Source organism: Callithrix jacchus, chromosome 4 (assembly GCF_049354715.1).
Source record: "Callithrix jacchus isolate 240 chromosome 4, calJac240_pri, whole genome shotgun sequence".
NCBI classification, from domain to species: Eukaryota; Metazoa; Chordata; class Mammalia; order Primates; family Cebidae; genus Callithrix; species Callithrix jacchus.
Genome location: NC_133505.1, coordinates 150055762 through 150073346, shown reverse-complemented (window position 1 = coordinate 150073346; position 17585 = coordinate 150055762). Strand labels below are relative to the sequence as shown.

General features: G+C 40.1%; 1 protein-coding gene across 3 annotated transcripts in view; it reads right to left on the bottom strand.

Annotated features, from left to right (window-relative positions):
* The window catches only part of AIG1 (androgen induced 1), a 255426-nt gene that overhangs the window by 44286 nt on the left and 193555 nt on the right, over window positions 1-17585 (bottom strand). For all 3 annotated transcript variants that reach the window (XR_013534582.1, XM_008995175.5, XM_035296888.3), the window contains one exon: window positions 3624-3739. Coding sequence is in view for 2 of the 3 variants with exons in the window: in XM_008995175.5 (XP_008993423.2) it covers window positions 3624-3739 (116 nt within the window). In the remaining variant the exon portion in view is untranslated. The remainder of the gene's footprint in view (window positions 1-3623; window positions 3740-17585) is intronic.

Sequence of the window (17585 nt, the reverse complement as noted above, 5' to 3'; positions counted from 1 at the left end):
AGCAAGAGCAGTGGAGGGTCTGGTTAACAGTCTACAATCTGGAGCCACACACTGGCACTTGCACTGTAGTACTGGCAACTCAGTGGCTCATCCTGGGCAAGTCATGCACTCTCTCTACACTTCAGCATGCTTTTCTGTAAAATGTGCAAGACCGTGCCCATCTCTAAGGACTGTTTGGGGAACTAATTAAGATAATATTTGAACTGAACGTAGCACAGTGTCTGGCTTAAAGGAATGGAACTCATTATGATTTCTGATACTTAATCAGAAACCAAGGAGACCTCTGTATGTATCCAGGATGCTATAAATAAGGGTCCTCTCATTGATTAGGGAAAATCTCACAAACAGTGCAGAGAAGTTATGTGTGTGTGAGAAGTTGAGAATGGAGGGGAGGTGTCCAGGAAAGGAGTTAAGAGCTCCCCACAAATGGACAGGTAATGTTTCTGTCCCAAACGTTTGGGCTGAGAGAAACAGAAACAGTGCGGGGAGGTAGAAGTGGTAGTGGAAGGAGACTGGGATGGCCTCAGATGCTGAGCTGGGGAGGACTGCAACAGGGCTCAGAAGCAGAGCCACTAAGAGGGGGAGCTCAGTGAGAACTAGTCAATGGGGAGAGTCCAGGTATCCCTCACTTGCTCAACTCTTGCTATCCAAACCTGGGAAGAGAATAGATTCAGATGAGAAGGACCAGCTGAGTCTAAATGGACAGCAAGTTAAAGTCCCAGCAAAACAGCCAACCAGCCTGGCCAGCAGCCCCCGAGGTACAGATTTAGCTCAACCTTACTCAGTATTACACAGGTGATCTATTTCTTTTATAATTAGCATGCCATGAAAGGAATGCTTTCTTTCATCTTGGCATGGGGCTCTGGAATGCCCAGTTACAATCCTGGTATGCTATCAGAAGATTTCATATCCCAAACCTTTGGCTGTCGTGTCACTGGTATGTCGGCCCTAACATAGTCTGAAAGGAAACAAAAGCCAGCACCTTTTTGATAACAATTAAAATCTTGGATTTATATAATGTGACATAACGTGAGGGCCATTGTTTAGCTTTTGGCGTAGTTATGAATGCGGAGGGCAGAACACCAAAGGAAAAAGTCTACTTTGAATGCTTTCTCAGAACAAATCAGAGAATTCACTGGTTAATGCAAATACATGTCCAAACAAGTACTGGTTTGCTTAGGGAGTATGCAGGGCTGGCGAGCCTCACTTGGCACGCAGAGCATGAGTAATGCTTCATTTTAATGAGGGATCTTGGGGGTCTATAATGAGGACTATGTGGTGTTTCCCATGTGTCTCTTTGGAACGTGGACTGATTCTACCCACAGTGGAAGACAGGCCATCAGAAAGTACATGGTTCCTGAAATCTCTGGGGTGCTACAAGATGCAGATAATTTAATAGCGTATAAATGGATCGGCAGAAATATACCCAGAGTTCCCAGAGTAAAGAACCTGCCTTTTCGACAGGTAAGCAAATATGAGTGCAAAGTAATGAGACCGTATTTGGGGTGGGGTGGGGATGTGAGACTGATTTTTAAACTAAGGCTATAGGCAGTTCCAGGTATGTTTTAAACATTGTGGCATCCCTGGAATAATTGTGTAGCCTCCCTACTTGACTCTTCTGAGAGACAACACTCATTTGAATATAAGTTCATATGTGTAAAGCATATAAAACATTTTTTTTGAGACAGAGCCTCACTCTGTCACCTGGCTGGAGTGCAGTGGTGCGATCTTGGCTCACTGCAATCTCTGTCTCCCGGGTTCAAGTGATTCTCCTGCCTTAGCCTCCAGAGTAGCTGGGATTACAGGTGCGCACCAACACACCCAGCTAATTTTTGTATTTTAGTAGAGACAGGGTTTCACCATATTGGCTAGGATGGCTTCGATCTCCGATCTCTTGACCTCGTGATCTGCCCGCCTCAGCCTCCCAAGGTGCTGGGATTACAGGCGAAAGCCACCATGCCCGGCCCGTAAGTCCATTTTTAAGACATAACTTTAGTCACATTGCAGGTGTGAGTTCTATCTTTTAGACACTTTCTGTCAGAGAAAATCAATGCTTACCGTTTTGGATGAGGGAAAAAAAAACTTAGAAAGTAATTAGGAAAACAAACTCTTCCCTAGTCCTTGCAAGTGGTCTTTACTAGTTCATGGAGTGGCAATGGGAGGAACTTATTTATTTATCTATTTATTTTTGAGACAGAGTATTGCTTTGTTGCCCAGGCTGTAGGGCAGTGGCATGATCTCAGCTCACTGCAACCTCTGCCTCCCGGGTTCAAGAGATTCTTATGCCTCAGCCTCCCAAGTAGGTGGAATTATGGGCTTGTACCACCATACCTGGCTAATTTTTGTATTTTTGGTAGAGATGAGGTTTCACCATGTTGTCCAGACTGGTCTTGAACTCCTGGTCTCAAGTGATCTGCCTGCCTGGGCCTCCCAAATCCTGGGATTATAAGCGTGAGCCACCGCGCCCAGCTGGGAGGAGCTTTCAACCATTTGGTAAAGCTCCTACCAGCTGGGCGCGGTGGCTCACGCTTGTCCACATGGACATCCTCTGGATGTGCCCTTAGATCCAGCCACAGGGTGTGACTTCCTGAAGCAAATTCCTTTTCTGCTCAGATTTGGGGCATCATGTGATTGTTTATGCAAAGTGTGTCATGTACTGTAGTGACCTTTACTTTATATTTCAATTCCAGCTGGAGCAAGATGCTCCATGGATATGGGGCCTCCCATAGAGTTCTAGGATTTGGGGGGATTAAGTACATTTGAAGGGTGTCTGGAAGAACATTCGCCAGTCCTTTGGGCTTAAAGGAGGGGATGGTGACCCAGAACTCAAGACAAAAGAGTCCCGAGAGGCAGAAACGCTGGCAGGAGCGACCTCCTCTGTGCGTGTTAATATGTCAAAGAGGACTTGGAATTACAGAGAGAAATATGAAATTCTCTATGTTAAGATAAACAATTTTTGAAGTGTTAAAAACCTGATAAGAACTGAAATTAATGTGAAGCAGACTTGCTAGGCAAAAATTCTTTTATCAGATAAATCTGGCACCTCACATTTCCATCTGAATTGTGCACAATAGATCAAATGAAGATTTCTTGTGGTTTATTTACCCTGATACTTAAAAACAAAACAGTTCAATGCATTCTCTCTGTAATAGCTAATTCTGGAATAGGTTTGAAATGGACCAGGGAAAATGTGCATTTTCACTTATTTCCTAGTAAGTTTAAAGTCATTGCTCTAAGAGGTCACTTCTGTTCTCCTTTGTGTTTGCTGTAACTTCCCTGCCCCCCAGCAAAAGCAACAACAACAAAATCCCAAGCAAAAAAGCCCTTAAGCAATAAAACCAGTGTCCAAGAAAAACATTTAGTTTGAAAAAGAATTGAAAAATGTAGCCTTGGAAGAACCACTGCTTACATGGGATTGTTCAACAAATTCCTGTTGTGTGAGGTTTGGCATATACTTTCTAAAAATATAAGCATCTGGGGAAGCGAGACAAAGCCCAGGTCTTGGACCAAATGAGGCACACAGCGTGAATCTGTTAGTGATTATATCCATAATGAAATATGTGCCCAAATTTAGCAGTGCAAAATCTAATACAATAAGAAAGCCCAGCAGGCATGGTCCTTACCATAATATATAGCCAACAGAGAAGGTACATATGGCGGTGAGTCCACTGCTCCTGCTGGGATACTGATGGTGCGATGTCCTCATCTCGATTAATATAAAGGGCAGAACCGTTGTGTGCTGGAAAAGAACAGAGACTAGGTGACACAGATTCCTATCATTGCCTCTATAGTTGTTTTTTCTCTGGTAGGAGAATTCACACCGTACATTCCCAGGAAAGTGTCAGGCAGAAAGAAGTCTATGGCTTGCCAAAGAAGTAGAATGGACACAAAATCATGCAGTGCATTGATTGCTCCATTAATATTTTTCTTCTGCATCTTAGTTTTTGAAATTTTATTTTATTTTATGTCCATTACAGAGAATTTATAACACAGAAAAATGTATAAGAAAAAATTGGAACAAAAGAAAGGAATAACAATAACCACTGTTAACATTTTGATGTATGTCTCATTTTTCCCCCTCCCTGTTCATATTACTTATACATGGTTAAGATCATACTGTGTGTACAATTCTGTTTTGGATTTTTATCATATTGCAGCATGAGAATTTTTGATACGTCATTTTAGAAATACTTCTAGAACATCAGTCTTGACCATAGCTTTGGAGAGCTCCATTATATTTATATATCAAGATTTATTTAACTAATTCTTGTTCTTGGATATCAAGATGTAAAAGATTTTCACCCTTTCATTTATTAAAAATATCATGATGAACACCTTTCACAGAACTCTTTGTCTGATTGTTAAATTATGTTTTTGTTGTCAAAGGCTATGCGGATTTTAAGGTTGTTTAAAAATAATGCCAAATTATGTGTGCACAAGCAGCATGTTAGCAATCAATGCCAAATTGGCTTCCAGAAAGGGTGTGCCAGTTTGGACCAGTAGTGCATGAATTTAGATATGATGTGTGAACGCAGAACTCAAGAGGCTGAGTGGATGTCTCTTTGTTTTTGATCCAGTGGTTACTCTAGACACTAAGTTCATTGGAACAGGATGGAGATGAAATTTATCCCATCTATAGGTAAGAAGAAAGGAAACTAAAATTCTTAAACCTTTCAAATATCCAAATACCCTTGGTATTGAAATTTAGTGAACAGATATAAGGAACAAAGAGTTTCTAAGATAAAACTGGGTCAGGATATATACTTACCTTCTAATATTGGAGACTTTCTCAAGAGTATAAAGAGGAAGAACTAAAAACTGACCCATCAGCAGGTTTAAATTCTACTTAGTACTTCCTAAACAGCCATGAAATAATCTTTGCCTGGCTCTTCCTGTATTATTTGTGTATTCAAGAAAAAGGCAGGAAATTGAATATTATGATTTTCAAAGTCTAATAAGTATTTTAGTAAAATGAAACCAGGTAGCAAGTAGGCCTTGGCAGGCAAAAGGCACGTTGGGGATATCTAAGTGAACATCTTTGGAGCAACCTATTGTTTATATTCCTAGAAAAAAATAGAAAGACATGATTTGGTAAGAAATATTAAGACAGTAAACAATCTTTGCCTTAAACCTTCTCCTCTAGTTAACTGTGTTGACTGCCAATACATGACTACTTAGAGTGTGGCATTCTGAGAAAGTCAGGTGAGTGATTTGACAGTTGAAAAGCTTTATATTTCTTTATCTTTTATCTTCTTTATTACTATTTTTTAAAAACAGTATAATTGGCTCTGAAGGAAGCCATGCAGGCCAATGTACATGCGTGCTAATAAAGAGACAGGATGCATTTTAAAGACCAATTGGTTTTCCATTATAATCTAGTTACCTCAGATGACATTGGCCTGGAATGTCACCAACACCTTGAGATAGCAACAACAGTTTTACAATGGTGCATTCATGTAAAATTCAAATATATAGCTAGCAATAAGGCTATGTCTTATCAAATCTTACACAGAAGAAAAATCAGATCAAACATATCTGACCTTTACACTGATGATAATGCTGACCCTGAGGGCCCATGTGGGTTATAAACGACAATGACATTACTTTTGGATCACTAATATTAATAAATTTCTTAAGTTCTACCTCTTCACTCATTGCTCCAAATAAAGCAAAAAATCATCCATTTTTAATAAATATATATATTGGTTGTATAAATAACCAGTCAGAATACGCTTATTCAGTTGTCATTATTTTATCTAGAAAAGTAATAAAATGTGTGCATATCTTCCAGATAGGGCATCTGATACTTGCTGATGATCAGATGTTGTATCTGGGAGAACCAGGATATACTTTAACCATTCCAGGAAGAAAATCAATTCAAAAAAGGAACATCTTTCTAGATCACTTCATCATTGGTGTCATCACCACTAAACAAGAGCAACTTGTCCCATCAGTGACTTAACCACAGTCATAAGATCTTTGTGTGGCTAGCTGTATATGTGCAGGCTTGTCCAGTGGCAAATCTGAGGAGAAGGTTTTTCTGTCAAGACAACAGCTTATCATTTGGAATTTTCATGCGATGAAGACCGTATATCTCCCTCTCAAGAAATTTATGATGCAAATTATATTTATTTATTCATAGTACATATTAACAAATATAAATCAGTGTAAAATATTTACTGCAAATATAATGTTGCCTTACAGATAATTAAAGTTTTCTGAACTAAAAAAATGATAAAAAACTATAAATGGTCCTGCTGAAGAATTAACCTTTAGCAGTTGAGTTATAACTTAAAATCTATGGCAAGAAGAGAGATAATTATTTCAGAACTACAAGTACATAAAATCCAGTTCCAATCCATTCTCAGGCAACACTCTGCTTCAATAACTTAAGAATCAGGAGGGAAATATTTAACTCCAGTTAAAATGATACTGCATAAAAGCAGCACTCTTATGTTTTGCTCACTGTGGTATCTGCAGCACTTAAAAAAGAGCCTGGCACAAGAGAGGTACTCAGTCAATGTTTGTTTGGATAATTTAATCTTCACAACAGCATCCAAAGTGGATATTATGAACACCTTTCTGCAGATGGGGCAAAAAGGCTCAGAAAGGTTAATTATCTTGCTCTTTTTCTCTGCATTAGAATTATATTTTTAAAAGCTATTACAGTTGAATAATGTTTCAATCAATGCACCTGTAGGAGTGCATAATTGCAGATCACTTACATCATCTCCCAACAGATTGGAATTATTTTTTGGTTTAGACTCAAAATAAATAAAAAGGTCTTCACTGTAAAAAATGATTTTTGCTAAATATGTTTTTCCTGTGATATGTTATCATGTCAATAGTAATAAACAATAACATTAGCTAGCATAAAGTCAGAACTATTTTTAGCTTTTATTTTAGATTTGGGGATACATGTGAAGGTTTGTTACATAGGTAAACACATGTCATGGGGGTTCATTGTACAGATTATTTCATCACACAGGTATTAAGCCCAGTACCCAATAGTTACCTTTTTTCTGTTCTTCTCCCTCCTCCCAACCTACTCCCTCAAGTAGACCCCAGTATCTGCTGTTTCCTTCTTTGTGTTCGTAAGTTCTTATCATTTAGCTCCGAGTTGTAAGTGAGAACATGCAGTGTTTGGTTTTCTGTTCCTGCATTAGTTTGCTAAGGATAGCAGTCTCCATCTCCATCCATGTTCCTGCGAAAGACATGATCTCATTCTTTTTCATGGCTGCATAGTATTCTGTGATGCATAGGTACCACATTTTCTTCATCCAATCTGTCACCGACGGGCATTTAGATGGATTCCATGTCTTTGCTATTGTGAATGGTGCTGCAATGAACGTTTGCATGTATATATCTTTATGGCAGAATGATTTCTATTCATCTGGGTATATACCCAGTGATGGGATTGCTGGGTTTCATGGTAGTTCTACTTTTAGTTCTTTGAAGAATCATCATACTGCCTTTGACACTCCCACCAACAGTGTCCCACCAACAGTGTATAAGTGCTCCCTTTTCTTCACAACCTCACCAGAATCTGTTATTTTTTTCAAAGTCAGAACTTTCTAATGACGACAGTTACAGATGGCTGGAAGCGAGCTTAAGAATGATCTGTTTCTCTTTCCCCAAACACAAATACCATTTACAACTTACAGTATTTTCAGGTAGATGTAGCTCCACTTTGGATAAACAAGAAGGTTACAAAGTCTGGTCACCAGAGGTGGCCCATAAGAATTGTTTGGACTGTTCTCTTCAGTACATTGTCAACAGAACAATTCCCCAGGAGTTGAGTTAAAAACAAGGCTTCACATGTTTGAAACGCTAAGTGAGATGAAGGGTTGACAGCGCAAGGAGTAAAGCTTTGGTGTTTCATATAAACTCTGCCCTAGAAAGTACTGGTCTAGGATATAAGTAGTGAACCTATCCCAAGCACTATCATCAATTTTATCTAGTTTTAATGGGGAGCTATAATTTGGAAGATTGCATCAAAAAACCAAAGCTTAAATCTATCCTGGCTTGTTGCATCATTTGTGTTTTTCTTAATGGGATCTTGGTGGGTTCCCCATGTGGGAGCAGAGTGAACTGACCACTGCCGTGAAGGCTGTGAACTGACTGGCCTCCCATGGCAAAAGTCTACTTACAGAAGAGAGCCACAAGGTGGTGTCACCTCCACACAGAGCAGTCCTCACACCTGAGAGAGGGCTGGATTCATGGAAGAACCCATGATTAATTATCCTGTGAAGACCCTGAAGCAGATGGGACAAGACAAAGGGCTTTGGGAGAAGAGGCTCAAAGGAAGACAGCCGTGTGATGAAGTGGAAAGATTAGGAAGCTGGCATCTGAGATCTAGTTCAGAGTTTGTACTTCCTCACTCTCAGACTTTCAGGTTCTCACGCATGTGTGCAACTTTGCATTATTCTTTGTAAAATGAGGCAGCTGGATTAAATTAGTGCTTCTCATGAAGAGCTAATGAGTTTTGCTATAACACATGACAGGACTGACCCACCTATGCTTTAGGGATGGTAGACACAGTGCTAGGGCCCATAAAAATGTCTTAGTTTCTTTTAGAATCAGAAGAAAAAAATGAACTTTCAGAGTTGAAGATTAAATTCATCTGTATATCAATGATGTCATAAAACATCATATACATATACTTACACACATACACACTAATGTAAGAAGGGACTCACTAACACAAAGTGCCTTAGACCCACAAAAGCCATTCTGTGGCCCTCTCCACACTACTTGATTTTTTTTTTTAAAGTTCTTACCTAATTCACATTTTTCTTAAATAAATGTACTTGAAGAAAAACTTTATGTAAACTCTCATAAATGGAATATCATTTGCCACAAATAGAAGATAACCATAAAAACAAATACAATAAAAATGAATTAATCAATAAATATTCATTAGATTGTTCTGAGCCCTGTAATCCCAGCACTTTGGGAGGCTTAGGTGGGTGGATCACCTGAGGTCAGGAGTACGCGACCAGCCTGGCCAACATGGCAAAACCCCATCTCTACTAAAAATATAAAAATTAGGCTGGGCGTGGTGGCTCACACTTGTAATCCCAGCACTTTGGGAGGCTGAGGTGGGTGGATCAACGAGGTCAAGAGATTGAGACCATCCTGACCAACATGGTGAAACGCTGTCTCTACTAAAAATACAAAAAATTAGCTGGATGTGGTGGCACATGCCTGTTAATCCCAGCTACTTGGGAGGCTGAGACAGGAGAATCGCTTGAACCCAGGAGGTGGAGGTTGCAGTGAGCCGAGAATGCACCATTGCACTCTAGTCTGGGCAACAAGAGCGATACTCCATCTCGGAAAAAAAAAAAAAATTAGCTGGGGCGTGGTGGCATGCACTTGTAATCCTAGCTACTCAGGAGGCTGAGGCAGGATTATCACTTGAACTCTGGGAGGCAGAGGTTGCAGTGAGCCAAGATCACACCACTGCACTTCAGCCTGGGTGATAGAGTGAGGTTCTGTCTCAAAAAAAAAAAAAAAAAAAAAAAGATAAAGAAAAAAAAAAGGAAAGAAGATATACTGGTGTGAAAGAGAGACTCTCCTAAAAAGAATGATAAAACTGAAAGATAATTCAGAGGGAATAAACTTTTCACTATGCAATTCAATCTTATTTAATGTAAGGTCCCTGTGCTACATCCATTATCTTGCATAACACCAGAGCTATAGCACCTACATACTGGGGTGTACTGGAATGGATTATTTATAAGTTGTTGTTGTACCTTCTAACTACTAGATTATTTGATTTATGAATGGATGTTCTTTCACTAGGATATTGGAAAGATGAAAGTTTAGGCTCTGACAGATAAAATGTAAAAGCAAAATGTTCACACTACACAAGGAGGATCTGGACTGGCTACTGGGGAACATTTTGGACTATCTGTAATGGCAATCAGTGACTTATAAACTTCAGAGTCGTTATGGAATAACCTTTGCTGTGGATTAATAGAAGGACAAAGATTACGCTGCATGATGGTATAAATTCAGGCAAGTCGGATGGATGAATTAGGAGCCCTCTCAAGATTATTCTAGATTTCTAGAATTGAGAGTTATAATTAGAGTGTAAAACACAAAAATTAATAGGTAATATTTGAAAAATACGTAAAACTGCCATTTCTCTGGTCTTTCTCCTTCTCTCCAAAATACTTTTTAATAGGAAGTTACTATTTTCACATCACATGAGCACCAGGCGAAAATCGTTTCTTCCTTAGAAGTAAAACCAGCTTTTGAATGTGAGGAGTGGCCAACCTCACTGGCTCATAGGAGAACTGGCAAGCCCACATCCTCTCTGGCAGCTGTAGGATACAGGCAGGCCTCTGGAAGTGTTTATGCAGTTATATGTGCATCAAGTCACTAGATGAGCTTGTTGTTGCCTTCTTGTTTTCTAATACCCGAATGACAACCTTGTATTATAAATAAAAGGATGGCAGTGTGCGTGTGTGCTGCACACTTAATAAAGACATGCGTATCTTTGCAATGTGCATATCTTTGTGTCACTGTGCACCTGTATTCCTATGAGCATCTAGGCTGCAGGAAGGGCCAGGGATGTGACTGGACTTACCTAGGAAGATGGGATAAGGGAGGGTTCCTACGAGGTCCAGTAAGTTTATAGCTATATCGTAAATAACAGTCATATGAAAATCTATCCTAAGATACAAAAAGTGGTGCACTCTAGATTGTAACTTGCATTTTTCGTTTATTGTTTGCTGTTCCCTCTCACCCCCCATTGAATAAAAGGGTATTACAAATGAGGAAATTTTTATCCTTAAATAAAGCGAGAAGAAATTTCCAGGTTTGAAAATAAAGCCCATTGAATAGCAAAACATGATCTAAAACAATAGAAAGGGGGCATCAGAAAAACTGAGAAAAATCACCACACTCTGGCTGATCCTAATCTTTGGCGGAGCTTTGAGGCTTCCCAAATAAATCAAATGTTTGAAGAATACAGAAAAATGCAGCGTAAGCGAGGGCATGAGGAGAACCACAGTGAATCTTCCTTTGGGACCACGGTAAAGTATTAGTGGATGAGATGTTTCTCCTCTTCAAGGGAGATAAAAATGATATCCCAAGTAGCTTGGAAAGAAAACTGATACAGTCTCCAAAAAAAAAAAAAAAAACCCTGAATTTTTACCTCGAGAAGTCGGACAAAATGTTTTACCTTGAAACTATCATTATTAATTTTACTAATTGGTCAGCTCAGAACCTGCCACCCACCCTCCCTCCCTTCCTAGTAGGGATATTGTAGTGTTCTGAATGACAAGGAACTGCCAGTCTCAGCCACTATAGTTTCTGTCTCCAGAAGCCAAACAGAACTTCCTTTCGTCATGGGTCTCCCTCTCCCAAGGGACCAGTGCTGGCTTTAGTTTGGTGCTGCCTATAAGTATGGCATAGAATCTTTCTCCAGAAGCCACCAGGGCATTTTTTATCTGTGCGTTTTTGGCATAGGTTGGATCCCTGTTCCTGCTGGCTGTCAAATCAGGCTGAGATGCCCTTAGAAAGAGTGACCCCAGGCCAAAAACTCAGGTTCAGAAGGAACAACACTTACTGAGTGTCAGTATGTTCTGGGCACTTGCAAAACTCTTTATAGGTTAAGTACTAAATTTGGAATTTCTAACATTAGCCCCAACAACTCTTAGGATATGGTTTTAATAATTAAGGCAAATAAAACAGTGATGCATACTTAATACAGACATGTATATCTTTGCAATTAAGAGCAAGGATGTGTCACGAGGACAGTGACATGTTTTACTAGGCTAGTATTTTTACATTTAAAGCATTTTAAATATGACGAGGTAGTAACTATCTCTTGCTGAATTCTACAAATGAGGACACCCAGGAGGCGCTAAGGGGCCATGACATTACCAGGAGGCTGCAGTGTGGTGTGTATTTTCTCCCTCCTTTTCAGTCCAGCAGCCTGTTCGTCACCAATTAAGGAATTCTTTTTGGAATGGGATGCTAGAGATGACCCATGTTGTACCATAAAATATAATGCCCATTTTTAAGTGACCTCGTGTTTGCTTTCTTCCACAAAGATTTCCCAATTAGTATGTGTACTTCTCACAGAATAGCACCTCTAATGAATGCCCTCAGACAAGCAAACCACTATACTCTGATGAGCTGCATGCAGACTTGCAGACCAACGATGGTGCAAAGGCCAGAGTGATTTTGCTCTGCTTGGTCATGTCAAGTAAAGATCTCACATAATGGTAGACACCTGAACTGGGTTTTCTCTTTCTTTTCTTTCTTTTTTTTTTTTTGGAGACAGAGTCTTACTCTGTCACCCAGTAAAGTCCAAGTTTCTTGGCATTACCTTCAAAGGCCCTTACTATGTGACCAACCTATTTTCTAGATTAATCTTATACTACTCTGGACTAGCAACTGTTATTGTTCCACTAAAAGACCTCAAACTTTCATGTCTTTGCTCATCTTCTTCTTTCTGACTGCAATCCCTTAATATTTGGGATTTTATCCTTGCTATATACATATCTCAGAGTCATTTTCCTGCCATCAATGAATCATCCTCACATTTCTATGCATTCTCGGTTAGGCGGGGCCACAGAAGGGTCTAGTCCTGGCCAATGGGCCTATTATTAACAGAAGTGATATAGAACACTCCTAGGCCAGTGCATTTAAAAGCTGGTGTGTGCTCATTCTCTCTCTTCTCTACCACAGTAACCTGAGAGCCACATGTTAAGACTATAGGTGGAAGGGTTCTGGATCCCTGCATTACCACCTGGAAGAAAGCTGCTTTGGAGGGTCAATTGGGTAACGACACACTTTGTGTGAATGAGAAACTTCCATTAGGAAAAAAGAAAAAAAGTCCTTGCAATTTAAGAAGAAATAAGTTCCTGCATGCAATTTATAAGAAAACTGAAAGATATATTCACCTTTAAGGGACAAAAATGATCATTTCCTATTATGTAAAGAAAGGGAGCTATTTTTCCCAAATCATAATCTTATGACAATAAATCTTAAGTTTGGAATAACACTCCAAACTTAAGCCATGTATTCACAAAATATGTAGAGGCATTAATTTTTTGAAGTGAAAATAGCAACACATTTCCATCGACTTTTATAATTTCATCATGCTTCCATGTCACAGCCAGGAAGCAAATTTCAATGACACTAAAGATGTTCTTCACTAAGTTTTCAAATACAATGATTTCAAGTGGTTTTAATTTACCCTTGTTTATGATAAAAATAAATGTTATTTTGATTGATTGGCAAACGTCTACTAGCAGCAATAAGAGCAATTATGTTTGACATGGAGACATTATAAAATCTATAACCCAAACCTTTAAAGCCTGATTTAAAATGTCAAATTTGACTTATGAGAACGAGTTATAATCCTGCTTCATGCAAAAAGCATTAGGTTATTGCTGGAGCAAAGTACTCTTGCCAAGCATGCACTGGCATAATTAATCAGAGATATTTCAGAAACGAATCATCTCCAAGGGGTTATTGATTTACTGTCATGACACGTTTTTCTTACGGGCTGCAATGGTACTCTGGAGCTGGGATGCACTGGCATGTATTTTTCAGTGACTAAGCCTTGATCTGTCCTCCTGGATTCCTGCCATCTCTGCACTGACATCTGCAAACACTCACATTTGACAGTCTCATGCCTGAGTGTGGTGGCTTCCAAGTTGATTAGAATTAGTTCGGAGGGGTTTTAGACTAGTCTGAGTGTACTCAAAAGCAGAGAACCATGAGCCTCCAGAGAGTGACAAGCACCCTGCAAATGGCGTCATATTAATAGAGAATGTGCCTATGCATACACACACATGCAAACATACACAAGCACACACTCGTGCATACAAACACACATGCAAGCATATATACTAGTACAGATTCATGCATTTGCACACATGCAAACACACACACACACTCATCCATGCACACACACACAAGCACACATTCATGAGCACCCACACCCATGTGCATACACACAAATGTGCACACACATATTAACATACTTAAAGAATGAAGAATAGTTCAGCTTTAATCTTCAAGGTCATCTCTATCACCTATTAAATGAAATTAAAGCTCTTAGAGTAGCACCATTTTATTTAAACACATATAAAGTAGCTATAACTTAGCTCTTTTTCACAACAATTCCATGACATAAGGTAATGCTCTCAAAAGGAGCCATTAAAGCCCAGCATAGTAAAGAGTTCTCCCAAAGATTACAGGAAAAAGCCAAGGGAGAAAAAGGCAATTTAGCTCACAGCTCAAAACCTTTTCTCTGTAGTCTTTGGCTTTGCAAAAAGAAAATGACACACTTTCAACACAAAGCAATATAGATGGTTACAGAAGTGTGGGTGGGAAGACAGTAGGTAATAGGTGGAGAAAGGCCTCTAAGAAATGGATAACATTTCTATTACATCAAATTCCTACGACCTTTTCAGGTCTTTGTTCATGCTGTATTTCCCTGTACATTCCATTACCTTGCTTAGGCTGCCCAGATGATTGCGTGGTCAGTGTGGAGCCCAAATGAATGGAGACTCTAGTGACCACACTGGCTCTGCTTAGTGTGGGAAGAGGGGAAAAGTACATGGCCAGGAAGTCTTTCACCATTAGCTGGCTATGTAACTTTAAGCCAACTGGAGCCGGGCGCGGTGGCTCACGCCTGTAATCCCAGCACTTTGGGTGGCCGAGGCGGGTGGATCATGAGGTCAAGAGATCGAGACCATCCTGGTCAACAAGATGAAACCCTGTCCCTACTAAAAACACAAAAATTAGCTGGGCATGGTTGTGCGTGCCTGTAGTCCCAGCTACTTGGGAGGCTGAGGCAGGAGAATTGCTTGAACCCAGGAGGCGGAGGTTGTGGTGAGCTGAGATTGCACCATTGCACTCCAGTCTGGGGAACAACACCGAAACTCCATCTCAAATAAAATAAAATAAAATAAAATAAAATAAAATAAAATAAAATAAAATAAAATAAAATAAAAAAAGCCAACCAGAGCCCTTCCAGACCCAGGCTCATCATCTGTAGGAGTCTGCAGTACTAAACAACAGAGGTCCTGTTTGAGTCTTGGGAATTTTTGTCTACATCCCTGATGACACATTTTTGTATCCATGTTTACATCTGCCCCTTCTTTCTCCTTCCCTCACTATATAAACTCTGAGTTTAAATACTATATTATATCCACAAAAAGTGCACAAATAGTAAGTGTCCAGAAAATCAATGAATGTTCCCAAAGTGAACTCACTCCAGTAACCAGCACTTGGATCAAAAAACAGCGTTGCAAGCCTCCCAGATCCTCCTCAGATTTCTTCTTGTCACAATGAATCTCCACAAAGGCAACCAGCATTCTGACTTCAAACACCATACTTCAGTTTTGCTGATGTTTAAATTTGCATAGATGGAATCATATGTTATGTATTCTTTTGTGTCTGGCTGCTTTTGCTCAACATTACATTTGTGAGAATCATCTGTATTGGCCTGTGGAGCTGCAGTTTTCCTTCTCATTGCTGCATATTACTCCATTGTGTGGATGCAGTACAATGTGTTCATTTTGCTACTGATGACATTGTAGTTCTCTCGAGTTTGGTGCATTTGGGAAGAGTGCTGCTACGCCCATTCATGTACATTCTCCTTTTGGTGGGCATGTTTGCATTTTTCTTAGGCATATAACTGAGGAGAGAAATTGCTAGCTCATAGGACATGATCACAGACATTCAGCTTTAACAGACAGTGTCAAAGAGTTTTTCAAAGTTCTCATACCAGTTTACCCTCCCATCAGCAGGGTATGAGAGTTCCACTTATTCTGCAACCTCGTCAACACTTGATACAGTCTTTTCCATGTGAGTCATTTTCATGCTTGCCCTTTAAATCACAGCACTTTATTTCTAACTTATCACCTTCTGACTCTAGCCATCCAGATTGTCATACTGTTGCTGATCAGGTTCCCTGTGTGGCAGATTCTGAGACTAGCATGCAGAAGTTTATTAGGGAAGTGTTCTAGGGCCAACACCTGTCCAGGGAAAATAAGGAAGTGTAATCAAGCTAAGGAAGATGTGGCTTTGCAATGCAGCATGAAAAAGGGCCAGAGCCCACCCTACTAGGAGCTGCAAAGCTGTGAAGGCTCCGCCCTTCAGAGATGCTCCTATTAAGGGAAGTGGGTCTGGTCTTTATACCTCAGCATGGACCAGTTATGGGATGAGGGCTGCCACAAGGAAGGGGGTCTGAACTTAGTAAAGCTGCTGTCTTCACATGAGGGCAGTTCTGGAGAGGGATTAGAGCAGAAGACTAAAACTGGCAGCACCCCCACCTGCTGAGGAAGTAAGTCCAAATCCCCAAAGGGGACCTGTGTGACACATCCCAGCATCCACCAAACATGGTTAACACCATACCAAGTAATAGAGCTAGTCTGAAACTCTGATTTGAAGATCCATAGATGGAATACCTATAAGGAACAGATTCTGACAGTCCACAATTGTACTGCAGGGTTACCAATTTGCTGACATCTGCACTTATGGGGGCTTAGTGCTTTTCTGAAATAAGAAATTGGTCAGTACATGATTAAATTCCTCACTACCACCTAATTTGTGCTATAAAGTCAGCCACTGTAATTTTATGTATGGTCATGCATAGCCAATAAGCCTCCTTGACAAATAACTGGCTTTCTTACCAGCCAGGGCATAGTTGGCACTTCATGCTCTTTAAAACTTGTTATCAATTTGCAGCTGTTCAACACCTTATTCAGCTGAATAAGGCACATGTTAGACCAGCTAGTTATGGTCCCTGTAGACTCGAGGTGCGGGGAACAATGCCAGTCGCACAGACAATGTCAAGTGCTCATTCCCTCGTGAGGCAGAGCCCTGGGGAAGGAGGCTGGAGGAAGAAACATGCTCTGGGCTCCACATGGTAGATCACACAACCAACCTTTGGTTTTAATTCCTCTTTATGGCCTTATGTTTTGTCATTTTCACCCACAGACCAATATTTTAAATGGCTTTATTTCCCAAACTGTTTATATCACGTCATAATCCTATTTTTACTATAATTAATCAAGGATATATATTTTGGCCAGCTTCAGATGAGCATGAGATCAACAGTATTACACCATTGGGCTCACAGAGTTCAGCCAAATCAAAGAAACCTGACATTTTCATCAGCCTCTGCAGCCTAATCCTGGGTAGAGACACATTTCTAAGGCTTAAATACAGCTGCAGATCCCTCTTTGTACCTACTTCGGTTGACCCCTAGGAGTCAGGTCTCCATTTGTGACTCTCTCAGGTAAATGGAAAAGTCCCCAGTCTACACAGCGATGAGTGGGATTTCTATCTCTTCACCAGGAGCCTCCCTCATGAACAGAGACAGGACCTTCAAGAATTGCTCATCAGCTTTTGTCTTCAGGCCCACCCCTTGCTCCAGCCAACATATCTCCCCGACTTCATATTCTTTTTGCTTTGATAGCCATAAGTCTGTGATATCTGGTGGCCACTGAAGAAGGAATCAAGATGAGGGCAGAGCTAACTTGGATCCAAGAGAATCTTTTCAGCTTCAAGAATCGGAAAGGAAGAAGGGAAACAAGATGGGAGAAAGA